This window comes from Mya arenaria, chromosome 17, assembly GCF_026914265.1.
Source record: "Mya arenaria isolate MELC-2E11 chromosome 17, ASM2691426v1".
Classification (NCBI taxonomy): Eukaryota; Metazoa; Mollusca; class Bivalvia; order Myida; family Myidae; genus Mya; species Mya arenaria.
The window spans coordinates 27499419-27519457 of NC_069138.1; the positions used below are offsets into that span (position 1 = coordinate 27499419).

The 20039-nt window shown below is 33.7% G+C and overlaps 1 protein-coding gene across 3 annotated transcripts in view; it reads left to right on the plus strand.

The window, feature by feature from the left end:
* LOC128223771 (uncharacterized) overlaps positions 1 to 20039 on the plus strand; it is an 89180-nt gene that overhangs the window by 26702 nt on the left and 42439 nt on the right. For all 3 annotated transcript variants that reach the window (XM_052933142.1, XM_052933143.1, XM_052933144.1), the window contains exons 16-31: positions 1692 to 1879; positions 3223 to 3255; positions 5412 to 5520; positions 8334 to 8509; positions 9023 to 9136; positions 9545 to 9682; positions 10700 to 10820; positions 12613 to 12704; positions 13600 to 13773; positions 14537 to 14560; positions 15452 to 15601; positions 16104 to 16412; positions 17236 to 17430; positions 18647 to 18822; positions 19204 to 19357; positions 19759 to 19911. In XM_052933142.1, coding sequence (XP_052789102.1) covers positions 1692 to 1879; positions 3223 to 3255; positions 5412 to 5520; positions 8334 to 8509; positions 9023 to 9136; positions 9545 to 9682; positions 10700 to 10820; positions 12613 to 12704; positions 13600 to 13773; positions 14537 to 14560; positions 15452 to 15601; positions 16104 to 16412; positions 17236 to 17430; positions 18647 to 18822; positions 19204 to 19357; positions 19759 to 19911 — 2306 coding nt within the window. The remainder of the gene's footprint in view (positions 1 to 1691; positions 1880 to 3222; positions 3256 to 5411; positions 5521 to 8333; positions 8510 to 9022; positions 9137 to 9544; positions 9683 to 10699; positions 10821 to 12612; positions 12705 to 13599; positions 13774 to 14536; positions 14561 to 15451; positions 15602 to 16103; positions 16413 to 17235; positions 17431 to 18646; positions 18823 to 19203; positions 19358 to 19758; positions 19912 to 20039) is intronic.

Sequence of the window (20039 nt, forward strand, 5' to 3'; positions counted from 1 at the left end):
TAATTTATCACGTGGTATACACATACTGTATAACGGTCCAACAAATTCATGTCTTTTCGGTGTTCACCATCCTAGTTTGTCATCCAATCTAACAATTCTGGGCCCAATATTTCAAAGGTTGTTATCCATAACAAGCTTTGACAGCTTATTTTATTGTTAGTTTATAGCGATTTATAAAGATTGCTTCCATTCAAAGTCAAAAACTGCTTTTTCAGCAATTGCGTTTATCAATCGATGAATGCAACATCTTTGGATATGTTCGGATCGCAATTCATCGCATAACAATATACATGAAAACTATTGATCTTGTTATTGTTTGTATTGTGTTAGCAGGTCCCGTAAAATATAAATCAACATTTTGGAAAGTGTTGATTTAATATTTTTTAAATGTATTGTTTAAAAGTGATTTCAAGTTGTTTAAAAGTGATTTCAAGTGGTTGATCTTTTCCCACGTTAATTGTGACGTCATTTATAAAATTGTTTCCGGTTACAGTCGGGTCGTTCTATTAACAGAATGGGTAAGAAGGGATTACTGAAAGGTAATCCGAAATGAAATGAAGTACTTTTTTAACAATTCTTGAATGAAATTCTATTCACTATTGGTGTAAATATAAGTAATGAATTGCGGGATTGATGTCATTATCGGGGATATGAACGCAATTGGGCTGGTCAAAGTACGCGAGGAGTCCTTTGGACTCCACACACTTTAACCAACCCAATCGCGTTCATACCCCGATAATAACATCAACCCCGCAATTCATTCCTTAAATAAATCAGTTAAACTAGCTCAAATGATATTTTACACACACTTGAATAATTATGTATATCATCAATATAATACGACATTGCCTTAAATATACAATGAGATTGTATTATAAATGTATTTTATTGATGATATACATGTTCAACTATGTCTAAAATATAATTTTGGCTAGTTTAACTGATTTATTATGACTTTAATGAGCCTTTGTCATCAAGCCACTGTGGTCATAATCACATCATTTATACCAGAACAAAAATTCTGTGATTCAGTTTTTACAGGGTGACATAAGACATTTTGAGAAATTGAGGCCTGAAATTGTAGAAACTTGGCTCCTTTACTCTGTGAAAACCTTGGCCAGTATTCACTTAAAAAATGTCTTTTAACGCTGAAATTGAGACAGATTTAACTTTAAAACTCGAAAACTGACAGACTTAAAAACATGCTTTTTAAACTTGATATTAAGTCATTAAAAGTCACTCCTATTGGAAAAAGGTACTAGTACGTATTATTTCTATAACATTTATTTGGGAAAATTTTAATTCCTGTTTATTAGTATTTGGTATATGGTCTTACATAAGATAGGTTGTAGGGTCACTGTAATTATGATGAAGAAGTCACGTCTAAATATTATAATCTGTAAAAAATAGCCTGATTTTTTTTTAAATGCTTCTATTACTAATTAATATTAATATAAAATTGTGATATGAGATAATTGTCAACTTCCAGAAGAATGTGCAAAGATGGCTCAGAAGATAACTTGTATTATACATTAATATACCTGACATGTTTCTTCATCAATCTGCCCAAAGAAAACCAATGTCAAATTTAATCATGATTTTTAAACCCAATAAATTGAAAAATCATTAATAACCATTGAACGTATAACTCCTTTAACTCAACAATTTTTTTATTTGTTTTCTTTTAAAAGGTACTCCTGGGGAGGGTTTGAATGCGTTGCCCGTGAATTAGTGGGCGATCCATACAAAGACATGTGTCTGAGGCGCATGGCCCACCTGGTAGAAGCCTCACCTGACATCATCGTTCAGCAAATTAAATTACTTGCGCCAGGTCTTGACATTGATCAAGCCCTGGCAAACAGAACCGCAAGCTGTCCGCGTATGTATTTTTATATATTGAAGTTGCAAGCCTGTTGAACTAGTTATGTATGTAGGCAAAGACAAGAAAACACACTACTTTGATTGATAATGGACAAAATTCAAAATTCCATTAAAAATCAATGTTTAAAAGCTGCACTCACACAGATTGAACGTTTTGACAACGTTTTTTATTTTTTGTCTTGAAACGAGCCATTTTTGCGAAAATCCATGAGAACCAGTTATATAAGAGTGCTGACAAAAAATTAGATCACAAAGTTTTATATTTAAGTTCAAAAATTGATGTTTTATGCATTTTTCGGTTTAAGCCATAAAACATTAATTTTCAAACGAAAATATGAAAATCTACAGTCTGATTGTTTGTAAGCAATCTTATATCGTTGGTTTGCAAAAATTTGCTCTTTCTAAGACAAAAAATAAAAAAGTTGTAAAACTGGTATATTTGTGAGAGTGCAGCTTTAACAAGAATAGACAAGTGTTTCGTTATGTTTTCGTCGTACAATATCTAGGTGGACATAAAATACTATATTTACTCAACTGGACGAAAAAAAGTAACTGTTGAATTTGTGTCATAGCCGTACTGAAAGATGCACTCTTATTCCCAAATAAGATAACAAAAATTAATAAAGTTGTTTTTAATTTATCAAAAAGGATGAACAAAAGTCGAAAAAACAAAGGTTCTTATGAAGGATACTATTAAAGTTTAATTTGAAAGAAATGAGCATAAAACACTATAGTAGACCACAGTAAATCTTTTAGCAATTTCACTAATCTGATTTTATATTTTTAGCACTTTCTGCTATTCAACACACGGTTACAATCTTGTTATCAGTAATTTATATTTTCCATAAATGCATTATTTAGTTAGTAGTTAAAGGTTTATCAATCAAAAGTGAAGTTTGTTATACATGTGTATGGTTTGATTTTGAATAAGGGTGTCACTTTAAATTGTTTGTTTTGTCTGTTTGTTTTTCAAGAACTTGACCTTGGACATCGATGAAAAATAGTCTAATATATAAATAAAATACCAGTATGTCACTAAAATAGAACGACATGAAATGTGTAGTAAGGAGCAATACTCTGTCTTTTATGATGTATGAGTAATGCCCCTTTTTGACTGATTTTTTTTTTTTTCATCTGCAAGGTTGAGTTGTTGTTTTTTTAAAAACACACATGATACTACATCCGTTAATAAATACTGTAAGTCGTATGTGCAAATGCATTATTTACATAAAAATAAATGAAGACACAATAGCATTGAAACTGTATCAGTCATCATGTGTCTAAAATTGAGGAACAAGGTCATCAAATAAATTGTAAAATACCTTGTAATTTCTTTTCCAGAGAATCCAATGTCTCTAAAGAAGGAAACTCCAGGTATGTGTGTTCACTGATTTAGTTTGGTTGGTTAGAAATTCTTTGATGTTTTTATATGGTAGAATTAAACATATGTATATGTTGATACAGCTGCTGTGAACAGAGATATTCACTATCAATTAAAATTTATTTGGTTGAATTTGTAATTGTTCCTTTGCAACCATTTTATTAATGCTCGATGTTGTTTCAGTAATGGTTTTAAGGGACTAGGGATTATTTTAGTGTGTATTTGCAATAATAAATAGTTTGATGCAAAGCAGTGGCATCATGATTATTTTTGTGTATTTAGTACACACTAACAATCTTTTAGTTTTTAGTGGTCTACATTATGTTTTGTAAACTACACACAAATTGGGCCAGCAACTGTTTATATCTACCACTTAACCTTATTAAAATCAAGTAAGGATGACTGCTGATTTACTGAAATAAATGTATTGAAAAACTTCAGAAATACTGCCTTCTCATTCCTGAAAATAATAAATTGGAAAACTTCAGAAATACTGCCTTCTCATTCCTGAAAATAATAAATTGGAAAACTTCAGAAATACTGCCTTCTCATTCCTGAAAATAATAAATTGGAAAACTTCAGAAATACTGCCTTCTCATTCCTGAAATTAATATATTGCAAAACTTCAAAAATACTGCCTTCTCATTCCTGAAATTAATAAATTGTAAAACTTCAAAAATACTGCCTTCTCATTCCTGAAATAAATATATTGCAAAACTTCAGAAATACTGCCTTCTCATTCCTGAAAATAATAAATTGGAAAACTTCAGAAATACTGCCTTCTTATTTGAAATTAAGAAATTGTAAAACTTCAGAAATACTGCCTTCTCATTCCTGAAATTAATATATTGTAAAACTTCAGAAATACTGCCTTCTCATTCCTGAAAATAATAAATTGGAAAACTTCAGAAATACTGCCTTCTTATTTGAAATTAATAAATTGTAAAACTTCAGAAATACTGCCTTCTCATTCCTGAAATTAATATATTGTAAAACTTCAGAAATACTGCCTTCTCATTCCTGAAAATAATAAATTGGAAAACTTCAGAAATACTGCCTTCTCATTCCTGAAAATAATAAATTGGAAAACTTCAGAAATACTGCCTTCTTATTTGAAATTAATAAATTGTAAAACTTCAGAAATACTGCCTTCTCATTCCTGAAATTAATAAATTGTAAAACTTCAGAAATACTGCCTTCTCATTCCTGAAATAAATAAATTGTAAAACTTCAGAAATACTGCCTTCTCATTCCTGAAATTAATAAATTGTAAAACTTCAGAAATACTGCCTTCTCATTCCTAAAAGTAATATACCTAGTATTGGAAAACTTCAGAAATACTGCCTTCTCATTCCTAAAAGTAATATACCTAGTATTTGAAAACTTCAGAAATACTGCCTTCTCATTCGACAAAATATGACGTTGATCACTAAACCTGATTAAAATCAATTATTTCTGACTTCTGATTTACTGAAATAAACATATTGGAAAACTTAAGAAATACTGCTTTTCTATTGAAATATAATGTTGATCACTAAACCTGATTAAAAATGATAACGGCTGCACAGCTAATTTACTAAAATGAGAAATACTGCCTTTTCATTCGACAAGATATTATATGTTTTAACCACTAATGTTTATAAACCAACATTAGAATTTGAATGTCATGTATATTATCATTTGTTAAATATTTAGAATGATTAATTGATATAAGTTGTTAGGACCTCCATGCTAGAGTCCACTCAGTCATTTAGCATTATAGAAATGCTACCTCATCAGCAAAAATAGGTCTTTTGAAGGTTTTGTGCCTGACAAGGAGGGAGTATTGTAGCTTTACTGATAATTAATATTGTAATTTCTCTACACTTTAACAAATTTTACTCAAATTATTAGTTGTTGTTCATTTTCAACAACTATTTCTTATAAATTTTGTTATTTCTCTTGCCTTAACCAGAATTGTTTTTGCTGACTTTTTCATGTTATTGGGCACAATCTATTTTTTTGTCTCTCCTTGATTTTTGAGGTGACCATAAAGACTGGCTGCACTATTATAATAAAACATTGTTCATATTTGTTCTGTTCCTAAAGACTGTAACCTATATGATTTTCAGACTTTATGTTAAAAATATATCATGCTTGTTTCACATAGTTGCGGACGACGTGAAGTCATGCGGGGATGCTGCACAAATACGACAAGCTTTTAATAGGGGAAAATGTAGAGCCCCAGGATCAAGCGAGATCAACGAAGACAATTGCGAGTATGTTAATATTGGTCACATGATCTTTTTTACCCCATAAGACTTTTGAAGAAACAAGTATTGTTAATGTGATTGTCTAAGTGTCATTAGCGGAGATATTCAAAGATAATCAAACAAAACATGTTGCCTGAGACAATACGCCTATGTATAACAAAGCCCATAAACTGTCTAAAAAATGGTCAAGTTATGCTTCTTGTAATGCTTCTTGTTATATTTTTTGTAATGCTTCTTTGTATTATCCTTGTTATGCTCCTTGTTATGGGTTATGCTTTTTGTAATGCTCCTTTTATTCTCCTTGTTATGCTCCTTGTTATATGTTATGCTCCTTTTTTATTATCCTTGTTATGCTCCCTGTTATTCTCCTTGTTATGTGTTATGCTCCTTGTTATGCTCCTTTTTATTCTCCTTGTTATGCACTTTGTAATGCTTCTTGTTATGCTTTTTGTAATGCTCCTTTTTATTATCCCCCGCCTATGAAATAGGGAGGGGGATATTGAAATGGCGTTGTCCGTCCATCCGTCCGTCCGTCTTTCCTTCCGTCCGTCCTTCCGTCCGTCCTTCCGTCCGTCCTTCCTACGTCCGTCACCTGCGTTTTCTCAGTAACTAGCCGGTATAATTTCATGAAACTTTAAATAAATATGAACCACTATACTGGAATGATGCCCGTCCAAAAAAAAAATTTGATTGGTCAATTGTCCTTGGAGTTATTGCCCTTGATTTTTTGAAAAATGCACATTCACAGCCATTTCTCAGTCACTAGCTGGCAGAATTTCATGAAACTTAAAATAAATATGAATTACTATACTGGGATGATGCCTGTTCAGTTTTTTTGGATTGGTCAATTGTACTTGGAGTTATTGCCCTTGATTTTTTTTAAAAACTCACATTTACAGCCATTTCTCAGTAACTTGTTGGTAGAAATTCTTGAAACTTGAAATAAATATGAACCAACATGCTACGATGATGCCTGTTTATTTATATTTTGGATTGTGTAATTTCTATATGAATTATTTGCCCTTGATTTATTAAAAGATCCATGTTTGCAGCCTTTTCTATGCAACTAGCTGGTAGAATTTCATGACACTTGGAATAAATAAGAACCAACATACTATGATGATGCCTGTCTATTTTTCTTTTGGATTGGTCAATTTTCCTTAGAGTTATTGCCCTTGATTTATTAAAAAATCATTGTTTGCAGCCATTTCTCAGTAAAACCAATGTGCTTATCTTATTCTTTCTGAGATTTTTTTTTAACCTTCAAGCACAAACAAGCAATCAAGCACAAACAAGCCATCGTTGGCGGGGGATATCTTTTCACTGAAAATGCTTGTTATGCTCCTTGTTATGCTTTTTGTAATGCTCCTTTTTATTCTCCTTGATTCACTCCTTGTTATATGTTATGCTCCTTGTTATGCTCCTTTTAATTCTCCCTGTTATGCTTCTTGTTATGCTTCCGGTATGCTCCTTTTTATTCTCCTTGTTATGCTACTGTTATGTGTTATGCTCCTTTTTATTATCCTTGTTATGCTCCCTGTTATTCTCCTTGTTATGTGTTATGCTCCTTGTTATGCTCATTTTTATTCTCCTTGTTATGCTCCCTGTTATTCTTCTTGTTATGCTACTTGCTATCTTTTATGCTCCTTGTTATCTGTTATGCTACTTGAAATCTGTTATGCTTCTTGTTATCTGCTATACTACTTATTATCTGCTATGATCCTTATTATCTGTTATGCTACTTGAAATATGTTATGCTACTTGTGATCTTCTATGCTACTTGTTATCTGTTATTCTCCATGTTATCTGCTATGCTCCTTGTTGTATGTTATGCTACTTAATACCTGCTATGCTCCTTGTTATCTGTTATGCTCCTTGTTATTTGCTATGCTACTTGTCATCTGTTATGCTCTTTGGTATTTGCTATGCTCCTTGTTATATGTTATGCTCCTTGTTATCTGCTATGCTCCTTGTTATCTTTTATGCTACTTGTTATCTTCTATGCTACTTATTATCTGCTATGCTCCTTGTTATCTTCTATGCTACTTGTTATCTTTTATGCTACTTGTTATCTGCTATGCTACTTGTTATCTTCTATGCTACTTGTTATCTGCTATGCTCCTTGTTATCTGCTATACTCCTTGTTATCTGCTATGCTCCTTGTTATCTGCTATGCTCCTTGTTATATGTTATGCTCCTTGTTATCTTTTATGCTACTTGTTATCTGCTATGCTCCTTGATATCTGCTATGCTACTTGTTATCTTCTATGCTACTTGTTATCTGCTATGCTACTTGTTATCTGCTATGCTCCTTGTTATATGCTTTGCTACTTTTTATCTGCTATGCTCCTTGTTATCTGTTATGCTCCTTGTTATCTTCTATGCTACTTGTTATCTGTTATGTTCCTTGTAATCTGTTATGCTCCTTGAAATATGTTATGCTACTTGTTATCTGCTATGCTACTTGTTATCTGTTATGCTCCTTGTTATCTGCTATGTTCCTTGTTATCTCACAGCTATGCTACTTTTTATCTGCTATGCTACTTGTAACGCTCCTAGTTCAACTCCAAAACAAATTTAACAAGTGTGCATTCCCTCTGTCACATTTAGCACAGTTTACGAATCAAATATATAAGCAAAGATGTTTTAATTGAAAGTGATCAGCAATTTCAAACCAAATATATAACAAAATATTGTCTAAGAAATATTATTATTCATGATGCGAGACATTGATTAAAAAAAAGAAGATAATATAATGTACATTAAAGTGATTGATGCGCAAATGATCTTTTTATAGTAATTTATGTTTTTATCACCAGAGCTTTCGAGGATATGTTAGAGTGTGTGGCTGAGAGACTGATAGGAGATGACGATGACAACGCAGGTAAATTGAGAGGAAGGTGTATGAACACGATCGTCCAGGTCATCAAGGACAACTTTTTCCAGTTTAAGGAAATACTTAGCAGTGGACCTTTCAATCATGAGAAATGTAGAGGTATGTGAAAAAGCTGAAAATAGGTAACCGTAAGAGTATTTTATGTCACTATGTTGGACAAGTAAGCTGGGCCCTTATTTAACAACATCTTAAGCCTGAGTTTGAGATTGACAGAAAAGTAAAATTTTAGTTTTGTCGTTAAGATGCTATAACAGCAGCAGATATCGTCACAAGTGCAAATATACTCAGTTCTACAATCAGTCTTACATTTTTTGTCAAAACTAATTTAAAGGTGCATAATATAGATTCATTCAATTTTATTTTTTTTAATTTCAATTCATTATCATGTTTTCCTTATTTGACTTTTATGATTAAAACAAAAAAAGCATATGATTTAGGTACAAAAAAAATGTTTTGTCGCTCTTTTAATTTCCAAATTTGTGGCCACATCGCTATCATTTCAAAAATCAACATTTATATAAAAGGCTTAATTTATTTGTTCATAAATCCAATTTGTTAAATCAAAAATCAAGAATAAAATAATAGCATACTTAAAGAGAATCTTTTATGTAGAAATGGCAGCCGTTTGCATGGGCGACACCAAGCCCTCGGAGACCGCCAATTGTCGTGGAAACAGCAAGTGCCCTAAAGGGTTTAACTGTGTAGCTGGCTACTGTTGTCCACAAGGTATTTTCAAATTTTAGATTGTTTGGCTTATAACTAATTGGCTTGTATTATTAATGAAATGCACAGATAGATAGACATAGACAAATATAGATATGTTGCATGTGTTCTTTGCTTCATGGCAAAAATATTTTTTTATGACTATCTCCAAATGTATCCGGACCCAGATTTTGGGTTTAAACAACAAAATGTGCAGTAGTCAACAATACGTTGACTTAAAAAGTCTTTTCTGCAGTTAAGGCTGGCATATGCTTGTTAAACAAAGATCAAGTTCCACCATGTAGGGTCGGGAGGGGCGGGGTGCCTGTAGGCAGAACTCCTATTGAGGAAAAGATAGTTCTAATTTAAATTTGTAGAACAATAAAACTTTACACTATTTAATATACTCAATTAATATGTCTTTTTCTGCAGCTAATGCTGGCGTGTGTCCGACGTACAAGGATCAGATTCCGCCATGTAGGGGGCGCTGTAAGCAGGACTCTGATTGTGATGATGAGGAGAAATGTTGCAATGTTGGATGTAACGGGGGAATGACCTGTGTTCCTGCCGGTAAGAATGAATGATTTAATGGTTGTTCTGGCATAAAAACTTTGTGTTTTCCTGGCTAAAAGGGACTGCTTAAAGCTGCACTCTCACAGATTGAACGTTTTGACAGCTTTTTTTATTTTTTGTCTTGGAACAAGCATTTTTTTGCGTAAATATCTGCAAACCAGTGATGAAAGACTGCTGACAAAAGAGCAGATATTTACGCAAAAATTTGCTCGTTCCAAGACAATAAATAAAAAAGTTGTCAAAACGTTTAATCTGTGAGAGTACAGCTTTGATAGTTCAAAAACATATGTACAGTATGTGTTGAATATATGATATGGAACTAACTTAGGCACAGATGAGAATTTGTGTGATTTATCAGGACTGGTTTCGATGGTAAAGTTTCAACGCACAAACAGGTGCCCCGGATTGACTTGCAAACAGAGGATTCTGGGTTCAATCCCTGAACTGGGCACATCAGCTTTTCTATCTTTGTGACATTTGGCACCGAACATTGGGCCATGACAGCACTGCTTGGCAGCTTAATGCACTATTAGTGTTAAATTTGTATTCCTTAGTACTCTGGGGTCATGAGATTAGTGGACAAAATTCTGTCAAGGTACAGTCAAACCTCATTTGCTCAAAGGGACCAGCACAAATAACTCAAGCCTGGGAAAATTCGAACCAAGCAGGATTGCTTACATTAATTTTTTTAAAAATTGGTCCTATAAAAACATCCATTTCACGCCAACTAGGATTCAAGCCAAGTAAGTTCCAGCATATGAGGTTTGACTGTACTGCACTCGCACAAATCAGAGAGTTAGTAGAGCATTTGACTTGCTAACAGGTAGTCCTGGGTAGGATTTCCCGGACTGGCTGCATATTTTTCTGAGCCTGTGACTTAAATCAGTGGTTGTAAAAAATATACAGTTTAAATGTAGTAGAAGACTGAATGTAGTATGTCCTGTTATAAAACAGAACACACAGGTTTGTTGCGCTGTGATGCTTCATTTTTTTAATCCAAATTTTGCCTTACAGAGATTGAAGATCAATCTAAGTGTGAGAAGGAGTTTGGCCAGGTGAAGATGCTCCTTGAAAACATGGGCGTGTGTGGTGATGGCGTCAGTGATCTGCAAATTCCTAGATGCCAGGATAAAAAGTGAGTACATCATTCAAGATGTTGTTGGTGTTGGTTAAGCTATATTTTACTTTTAAAGGATGAAAGTTATCTTGTGGTAAAGTGATTAAGTGATCAAGGGGGAAAGGTGTCCATCCCCCTACAAAAAGTAGTGGGTTCAAGCTCTTCCTGGCTTTTAATCTTCTGAAATGGCTACCAGTTTCTTCACAGGAAACCGTCCAAGACTCAAGCATTATTATTGATAATATTAATTATGTTTGAGTCTTGAAAGTTTGCCTAGTAAGAAAATGGTGTGGGTGGGGGTATTTTTTTATATTATTATTTTATCATTATTTGGGGTGGGGGGGAGGCATCGAGCCCAGACAGGTCGAGGTTTGAAACTTTTAGAAGCCCTGATAATTAATATCTGTTAATGGCTGTCTTTACAATGGAGTTACTGTATTTTAACTGACTATGCAGCTTTGCAATTATGGAATGGCCTTATAATTTTGATGCTATTTAGTTCCTCATCACAAAATCATCACCTTTAAGAACTGACTGGTGCAATATGTCTAGTTTTATTTTAAGATGTTTTAGTTGTGTGAAAATATATAAAGCTTTGTGTACCAGTCAGTGTCGAGTTGCATTGGCGATGCACCATTTAAGAGGCCTATTTACCTACACAACAACCTGAATAAAAATTATATCTTAGTAAAAAAAGTTAACCTCTAAAAAAAGAGATAAAAACGATAAGCTCCGCCCGCAGAAAGTCCACATAGTTTTTAGCTCACCTGAGCACAAAGTGCTAAAGATTAACTATTATAGGATCGGTCTTTGTAAGTCTTATGTCCATCAACCATTGCCTGAAAGACATCTTCTTTCAAATCTTAAGGCCAAATTCAATGGAAATTCACTGGAAGCTTCTGAGGGTGACCTTTAACTCATTATGAGGACAAAAACTGGCTGACTTATTGTTTTACATTTGATATTCTGTTTGAAATATCCCTTTTCTCTAGCTATATATAAGATACAGCAAAAACATTAATATTGCTGAAACCTCATAGTCCAATTTAGATGTTTATTGTCTATATCATGACCTTAATGGAAATAGGGTTATCTATGTCTCAGGCACCTTGACATAGATGCCACACTGCTAATGTATTGTTGTATATGAATTGGTTAAATAGAACTGGATGAAGAACAGCTTAAACAACTTAACACACCTAGTGTAGATTTGATTTTGATTGTTATTCTTAAAGAGTCAAAAAACTAAATAAACAAAAGGGCATGTGAAATAACATAAAGGTTAACTTAGTCAGATACTTATAATATGATAGGCGTAATGGACTCTACCAATTAAAGCTGCACTCTCACAGATATAACATTTTTACAACTTTTTTATTTTTTGTCTTGGAAAGAGCAAATTTTTGCGCAAATATCTCCCAACTTATGTCTCATATAAGATTGCTGACAAAAAATCAGATCATAGATTTTCCTATTTCCGAAAATTGATGTTTTATGGCTTAAATCGTTACTTACGGTTAAAAAAATGCATAAAATATCATTTTTTTAACTTAAATATAAAAATCTGCGATCTGATTTTTTGTCAGCAGTCTTATATAACTGGTTTCCATGGATTTTCGCAAAAAAAAATGTCTCGTTGTTAAAACGTTCAATCTGTGAGAGTGCAGCTTTAATATCATAGCCAGTATGATGTTTATTTCTTTCATTTGTTGTGTGAACTCTTATGCTAATGAGGAACTTGTGTATGGTTTGTGATTCATTTGAATGAGATTGAATGAAGCCGACCCTGTCATGATATTTATGCTTTTAGGTTTCACCCAACTCAAGGGCGTTATTGTGTAGATGAGAACGGGGAAAAAATACCGGGCTCCGAACATATGGGCGTTAAGGACTGTACAAGAGGTATGAAATCAGATGATTTTCATTGAGCCAGCTTGCATTGAGCAAGACATGTTTGTCACTATGGAGGTTCCGTGAATGTACATGGGTCCATGTGTCCAGATTGAATTTGTCCACGCTGTTTCTTTACCATGCATTATAGGATTTTATTTAAAAACAAGATGCCATGACGGTTCAAAATGATGATGTAACATGTAGCACATAATACCAAGTTCTATATGTCAAAGGTCAAGGTTAGAGGTCAAAGGTTGAAAGGATCCTTTTTCGGGCTGCATCTTGACCATGCAATATAGGATTACCAAACAACTTGCCATGAAAGTTCACCATCATGAGACAGCGTGTCATGCACAAGCCCCAGGTCCATATCTCAAATGTCATTACATGGTTTAGAGGTTAAAATGATCCCTTTAGGGCTGTACTTGACCATGCATCATAGGTTCAAAAAACTTGCCATGAAGGTTTACCTGATGATAATGCGGCATGTCACACACAAGATCCACTGGTCTGTACATGATAGATTAAGGTCACTATTAGAGGTGAAATGTCAAATGAGTACTGTTGACTGGACTGGTCTGGACTGAACCTTATCCGTTCTGTATCTTTACTATGCATTATAGGATTTTCATAAAACTTGCCATTAAGGTTCACCATGCTGAGGGGTAGTGTCGCAGGTTCCACAGTGTTCACTTCCATGTAATTATTGGTTGCAATTTCATGGAAGAGCATTATGTTTGTGTCAAAGGCTCTTTTAACAGGCATGACTTGTTGCATGATTTGGTGTGTAGTGTTTGATTAGAAGACTTTAATTAACCTTACCTAAAATAGCTTTGACTAATCTATCATTCAATTAATTTGAAAAATTCTAAATGACTTATTACAAACAAAGAAAACATTTCAGTTCATGCTGGGATGTGTCAAGCCATGCCAGCGGTGTGCAAGAACTTGGGCACTCCCAATAAGACTAACTCCATCATAAACTGTGAGAATGACGGGGAGTGTGCCGATAATGAGAAGTGCTGTATGGATGGGAGTAGCAACGTGTGTGAAGTAAAATGCATGCCTGCGCTTTCTGGTAAGTAGGATTCTGTGCCTAATATACTGTGTTCTCAATATGAACTGGCTTCTGGCCAAAATAGGCAGTTCAAATTGTAATTGGATGGGATTGAAAAAAATAGTGAATTTTAAGTTGAATTTAAAGTAGTTGCTGGTCAGTTTCTTAATTATTTGAGATTTTTCAACCGAAACTTATTGAGAACCCTGTAATATATTCATATAATTCTTACCTTAAGATCTAGGCCTCTCAGTTATTCTAACAGGTGTATACGATGATTTTATTAATACAGCTCAATAAAACACCAAGATATCAGTCATATTTATTGTTTTGATGATTTCTAATTTTTATCCATCCTCGTGATACAGGTATAATGTTTTTTTCATGCAAAACACATAATTCACAGATTCAAAGTTTTGACTTTTTTTGTGTTTGTCTCAGAATCAGCTGATTTAGGCATCAATGCCTCTTATTCAGTCATATAAGATAACCCAAAATGAAACAGATCTCAATTGTTAGAAACGTCCGAAAACTCCTTTGTTTTAAAAGCGCTAGTAACGCTCTTAACCTTAAAACATCAATTTTCAATGTTACAAATCAGTATGTAAACTGTAACCCAATCTTTAATGGGCCTAATCTTACATCACTGGTTCTCAAAACATTCACATACAATTTTTCTCATTCCAAGACATAAAAAAAGTTGTCAAAACAGTCAATGTGTTAGACAGTGCCTTTAAGTTGCTGTTGTAATAATATCATTTAATATATTGTTTCATTTTTTCAGCTGAGACTAACAGACAAGCTGATGGTAAGTAGATTCTAACTTTATAAAAAGTAGGCTTTTATAACATTTATAATAACAATGAGTGTTCAACAAAAATATATAACATCGTGGATTTACATTTAAGATTACGTATTGTTTATTGAAATGGAAATGTTACATTTTTATGCAAATTTTATTGCTGTGTCTTATGAAGCCAGTCATTGATTTCATTTCTAAATATTTACCTTCACACTTACTGGGGTAATTTTCTGCATGATAAAATTTGTGTTCATTTTAAATGAACCCGTTGACCTTTCATGACCTTTTTTGTTGAAGTTTCGCACTCAATCACCGGGTTCATGCATATTTAAAACATAAATAAAAAAATCTCAATATTTTTCATGATAAAGAAAAAAAATATTAAAACCCTTTTAAGTAATGAAAAGGGGAGATGTAAATTACAAAATTATTGATCTTTAACTTTTTGTGCGTTCAAGCAGTGTGAACATTTGGCCTCGCCTTCGATGTTTTAAAATTTTGCCACTCTATAGCAAACTGCTATAAATTACAGGCCTTAGATGTTTTTTAAAATTTGCCACTTTAAAGCAAACTGCAAAAAAATAACAGGCCTTCAATGTTTTTAAATTTTGCCACTTTATAGCAAACTGCAAAAACTACAGGCCTTAGATGTTTTTAAATTTTGCCACTTTATAGCAAACTGCTAAAAACTACAGGCCTTAGATGTTTTTAAATTTTGCCACTTTATAGCAAACTGCAAAAACTACAGGCCTTAGATGTTTTTAAATTTTGCCACTTTATAGCAAACCGCTAAAATTACAGGGGGCACTGTAAAAGCCTAATAAATGGCGAAATGATATAAATGCTATAGATGCGAAACTTACCGGTAATAACCATTGTGTTCCTTATACATTGTAGAAGACTGTGCCAATCCAGTGTGTTGCCCGGTTACAACATGTCTTGGGAAGGTTTGTGCAGCAGACGTCACGGCAGTCTGCCAGATACACGCTTGTGGAGAATGTACAGCGAAATTCTACAATAAAGACGGAGAAGTGGACTGCGAAGCAGGTTTGACCACTGTTTTAGAACGTGATAGGCATAATTTCATATACATGATGTTAGGACTTATTGTGTTCCCAGCAAAGAATGGCAGACACAGGGATTATTTTGTCTGGTGACGGGGGCGTATGGCATCATCTGTGTTGTTCGTTTTTCTAACTTTTAGTTAAAATCAATAAAATTTGTTCCACTAGTGTTGCAGAATTTAGAGAACTTTGTTTGCACATTGTTCAGTAGATGACCTTTATTTTTTGGGGGGTTAAAAGGTTGAAGGTCATGTTTATGGTGACCTTTACTGAAAAAATTATGGTTGCTCCTGTCGACAGGCAACAAATTAGATTCACAGAATTCGAGTCTTTACCAATAAATTTCCTTCTGTAGTCAATTGTATAAAGTTGGATAAGTAATCCACAGGTTGTCTTTTGTCTAATTTTCCCATACAAACAATTTGATTGGTTAAACAAAATTATTGGATAAATATTGACCAATCAGTAAATTTTTTCGCCTGCAGGAGTCAAAAAATGTGTGAAAGAGAGATTCAGTGCTCTGGAGCACAACTCAAAAATTGGCAAAACTACACGAGACAAACTGAACACCCTGATCGAAAGTCTACGCAAAAGAGGCAGTGGTGAGAATAAGAAAGATGCTGATGACATGGATGACATGGAAGACGAAATGGATGATATGATGGATGATGATTTTATGGACGGTGAAGATATGACTGATGTAGCAGAAGAATATCGGCAAAAGGTTGCATACATTCTGAAGAAAATGCCCAAAGATCCGTCGCATGGGACAATATCTTTCGATATGAAAAAGCGTAACTATATTATAAAAAACTGATTATGTGATTTACCTATTACTTGATCCAATTTATTAATTTATTATATAGTCATATGATTTTACTTATATTTTTAAACTGAAAAAAAGCTTTATTAAATGCTAATTTAGATATTTAAGTAATGAAATTCATTTGTACCATTGATGTGCATGGTGTATCACCTATCTTTAATTTATGTTAAGGTTATGCCATCCATCATAAGAATTCAAAGATGTCTTAGTGCATTTTAGATTTTGACATCAAGATTATTTCTGTTTAATTTTTATTGATTAACAATCATAATTTTTGCATAGATTATTTTTTTTAAATAATGCAATAATCAATATGACAAAATTATGATTGGATATATTAAAGGGAAGTAATAAAACAAAAAATCCATGATTATCAAGTATTCTGCTGATTTAATGTTTCTTAGATAACAAAGTCTATATAAAAAATATTAAATTTTGTAACTATAAAATAAAACTTTACTAGTAGCAATTTTTGTTGGAATAGGAGGATCTGTGGTAATGCACTTGACTGAAAATCCAGGGGTCGCAGGTTCGATTCCCCGCTCTCTTCCAAGGGTTAAAGGGGGGTCCCGTGTGACAGTGCTATATGTGGACACTGCACATCAAAGAACCAGGGAGGCTCAAACCAGGATTACATTCTGTCTGTGCACTATGCTCGAAAAACATAAAATGACTAACATTATCTTATCCAAGCACTCACTTAATCAGCCTTGCTTGAGTGAAAGTATAAATAAGCTTATATAAACAAAAGCATTTTTTGTATTAACGATTACCTTAAATCCCTTCCACAGTGTACAACGAGGTTTTCAAGTTTTTGGCAGCTGCATCGCACCACTGCGCGGTGATGAATAAGTACAATATTTGTCAGAACTCGGGAACATGTGCACTTCTAGTTGAAACACGCTCGAAATTCCAGTTCTGCACATGTCAATCAGGATTTCATGGACTTCTGTGTGAAAAGTCGGGAGACTTGGTCAGTCCCATGGGTAAGCTGTTTTTAGCTAGTCTGTTTTCAGAAAATTAGTTGAAGTACTGAAAGCCTTAGTTTTGTTTATATTCATTGTCATGCTTGTAATTTATACTTGGAAGTAACTAAAAAAGTATGGGAGTTGGTTGGTGGTCACCAAGATTAACCAGGGCACTCCGGTTTCCCCCATTTTACAAAGCTACACTCTTGCGCAACGTCGTGCCAATTAGAGTGATTTTGCAAAATAAAAAATTATGTTAATCTAATTTCCTTCACACTCATTTTGCAAAATAAAACTACTGTAGTTTAAAATAATTCCAGAACAGTTAATAATAGTCAAATGAAATTTAGTATACTTGTTACCAATGACAAAACACAAATGTGTATCAAGTCCAATAACTCTGGGTTCAATAATTGTTCATTTAATTTCTCCTTTTTGACCGAAAAGGACGGATGAGCATTGGCATCCACATATTGATATGCTCTTGTTCATTTTAACATCGACAGTTTAGTTGGAAGAATTTATTACAAATAAAAACAAAGTATTATCATGGCCTTGATGCAGATCTACAGAGTAGGCTGCATCATGAAATATTTTAGTTTTATCACAAAAATAAATAATAAAAGCCTAACACATATGGTAACAATGACAATGTAATGCATGTAAAAAATGAAGCAATATACATTACTCTTTATCATTTTGGAAATGTGCCTCTTGGTGGACTAGATATCCATTTGTGAAGCTCATGTGATAGGCAAACATCATTATGCCCCATTATGAAAACATTGTCCACACAATACGTTGAGAACAGTTTGACCAAGGACCATCAAACTTCAGTAGGCTTTCCTTGACAAGCAGATGACCCCTATGGTTTTTGGAGCCAGTATGTCTAAGGTCAAGGTCACAGTCATCAGTCTCAATGGTCAACTTTAGAAAACAGTCACATAAGAATATGTTTGTACACTAACTTGAGAATTGTTTGATTTAACGCCATCAAACTTCAGTGCTACTTTCACTTCACCAGATGATCACTGCTATTGTTTTGTTGTCAGTAGGTTGAAGGTCAAGGTTACCATCAACAGTCTTAAAAAAAAATGGCAGCACATCATCAAAATACCTAAATATTGGAATAATTTCAGAATCATAACCAAAGTTGCAGTATTTTATCTATACCCTAATATTACATGTATCTTTTCAAAGATTTTCAAACATTTTATATGAATTTTATTTACAGATTCAAAATGTAACAGAGACAAGGAGTATGTGATGTCAATTAAAGAACAGATCGAGACTGCGGTGCCAACGAAATACTCGGTTATCATGTCGAAGATGATTGCCTTTTATGGAGTACCTGACCGTATTTTACCATCTTATAACTGTGCAAGTGACGGATCCTACAATGAAGTACAGGTAAAATCTTTGGGACTTCCATTACTACAATATCTTCTGATAGAGGGTGGGGGAGGGGGGGGGAGGGGGCCTGGGGTGGGACTGAAATTTCCATTACTAATGCCTTGGTCCATATACACCTTCGGGGGCTGACTGACCAGTCCTTTTAATGTCATATAAGAAATATTACGCACAATAAGCACCAATAAGGTTGCAAATTAAATTTAAAGTTAGAGAAATATTTGAAATTTCATGCATTGCTTTCAAATGATAAGAAAATGGAGTTTTGAAGTTAAATTTGCATAAAAAAATCTTGAGAAACCGTACAATATTTGTGCACATTTGAATAGGTATCAATGACTTTATGCTCATGTTATGTGAACATTCTTGTTTTTATTGCAGACTGGCATCTTCCATACGAAAGACAAGCGTGTGGAGGTTCACTTTTGCGTAAACACAACGACAGGTGATCGACTTCCAAATAAACTTGTAATTCCTACTTCATTCAACAGGATCCTGCCAGATTGTGCAGCACCAGGAAACATAGACATTTCGAGTAAGTTTTTATCCCTTATTTATAGTGTTTTGACATTTGAAGATGCTCTTAAAGCTGCACTTTCACAGATTTACCATTTTGACAACTTTTTTCATTTTTTGTCTTGGATTATGAGCCATTTTTTGCATAAATATCTTCAAACCAGTGATGTAAGACTGCTGACCAAAGATTTTCATATTCCCTTGCCCCCCCTGTCTGAAACATTCCTGCGTTATATTGTTTCATTTATTTGATAAAAAAAATCAGATGTGCCACAAATAACAGCAATATTTTTTTTGGAAGTAAATGACACTTCTGAACAAAAAGGAAGATATGAATGTATTTGCCCCCAAAATAAAATTTTATGAGAATTGTTGAATTCGTTTTCACCGACATAATATATAGATTGTTTTATTCTACAGGACTCCCTCTGAAATGCATGTATCCTAAGCAGAGTGATTGTACCTCAGGCAACTGTCAGTACTTCCTTAACCCATCCACCTTCATGTGCGAGAAAGGGGAGGCAGCCAGCAATGGGTTTGCGAGCCTCAATGAATGCTATGAAACATGCGCTTGTAAGTAAATTAGTCAAAGAGTGAATTATAGCTTGTTTTGAATTTTTAAATTATATAAAAAAATGTCAAGGTTTTGTAATGAAACAGTCGAACCCCATTGGCTCAGACTCACTTGGCTCGAATTCCTC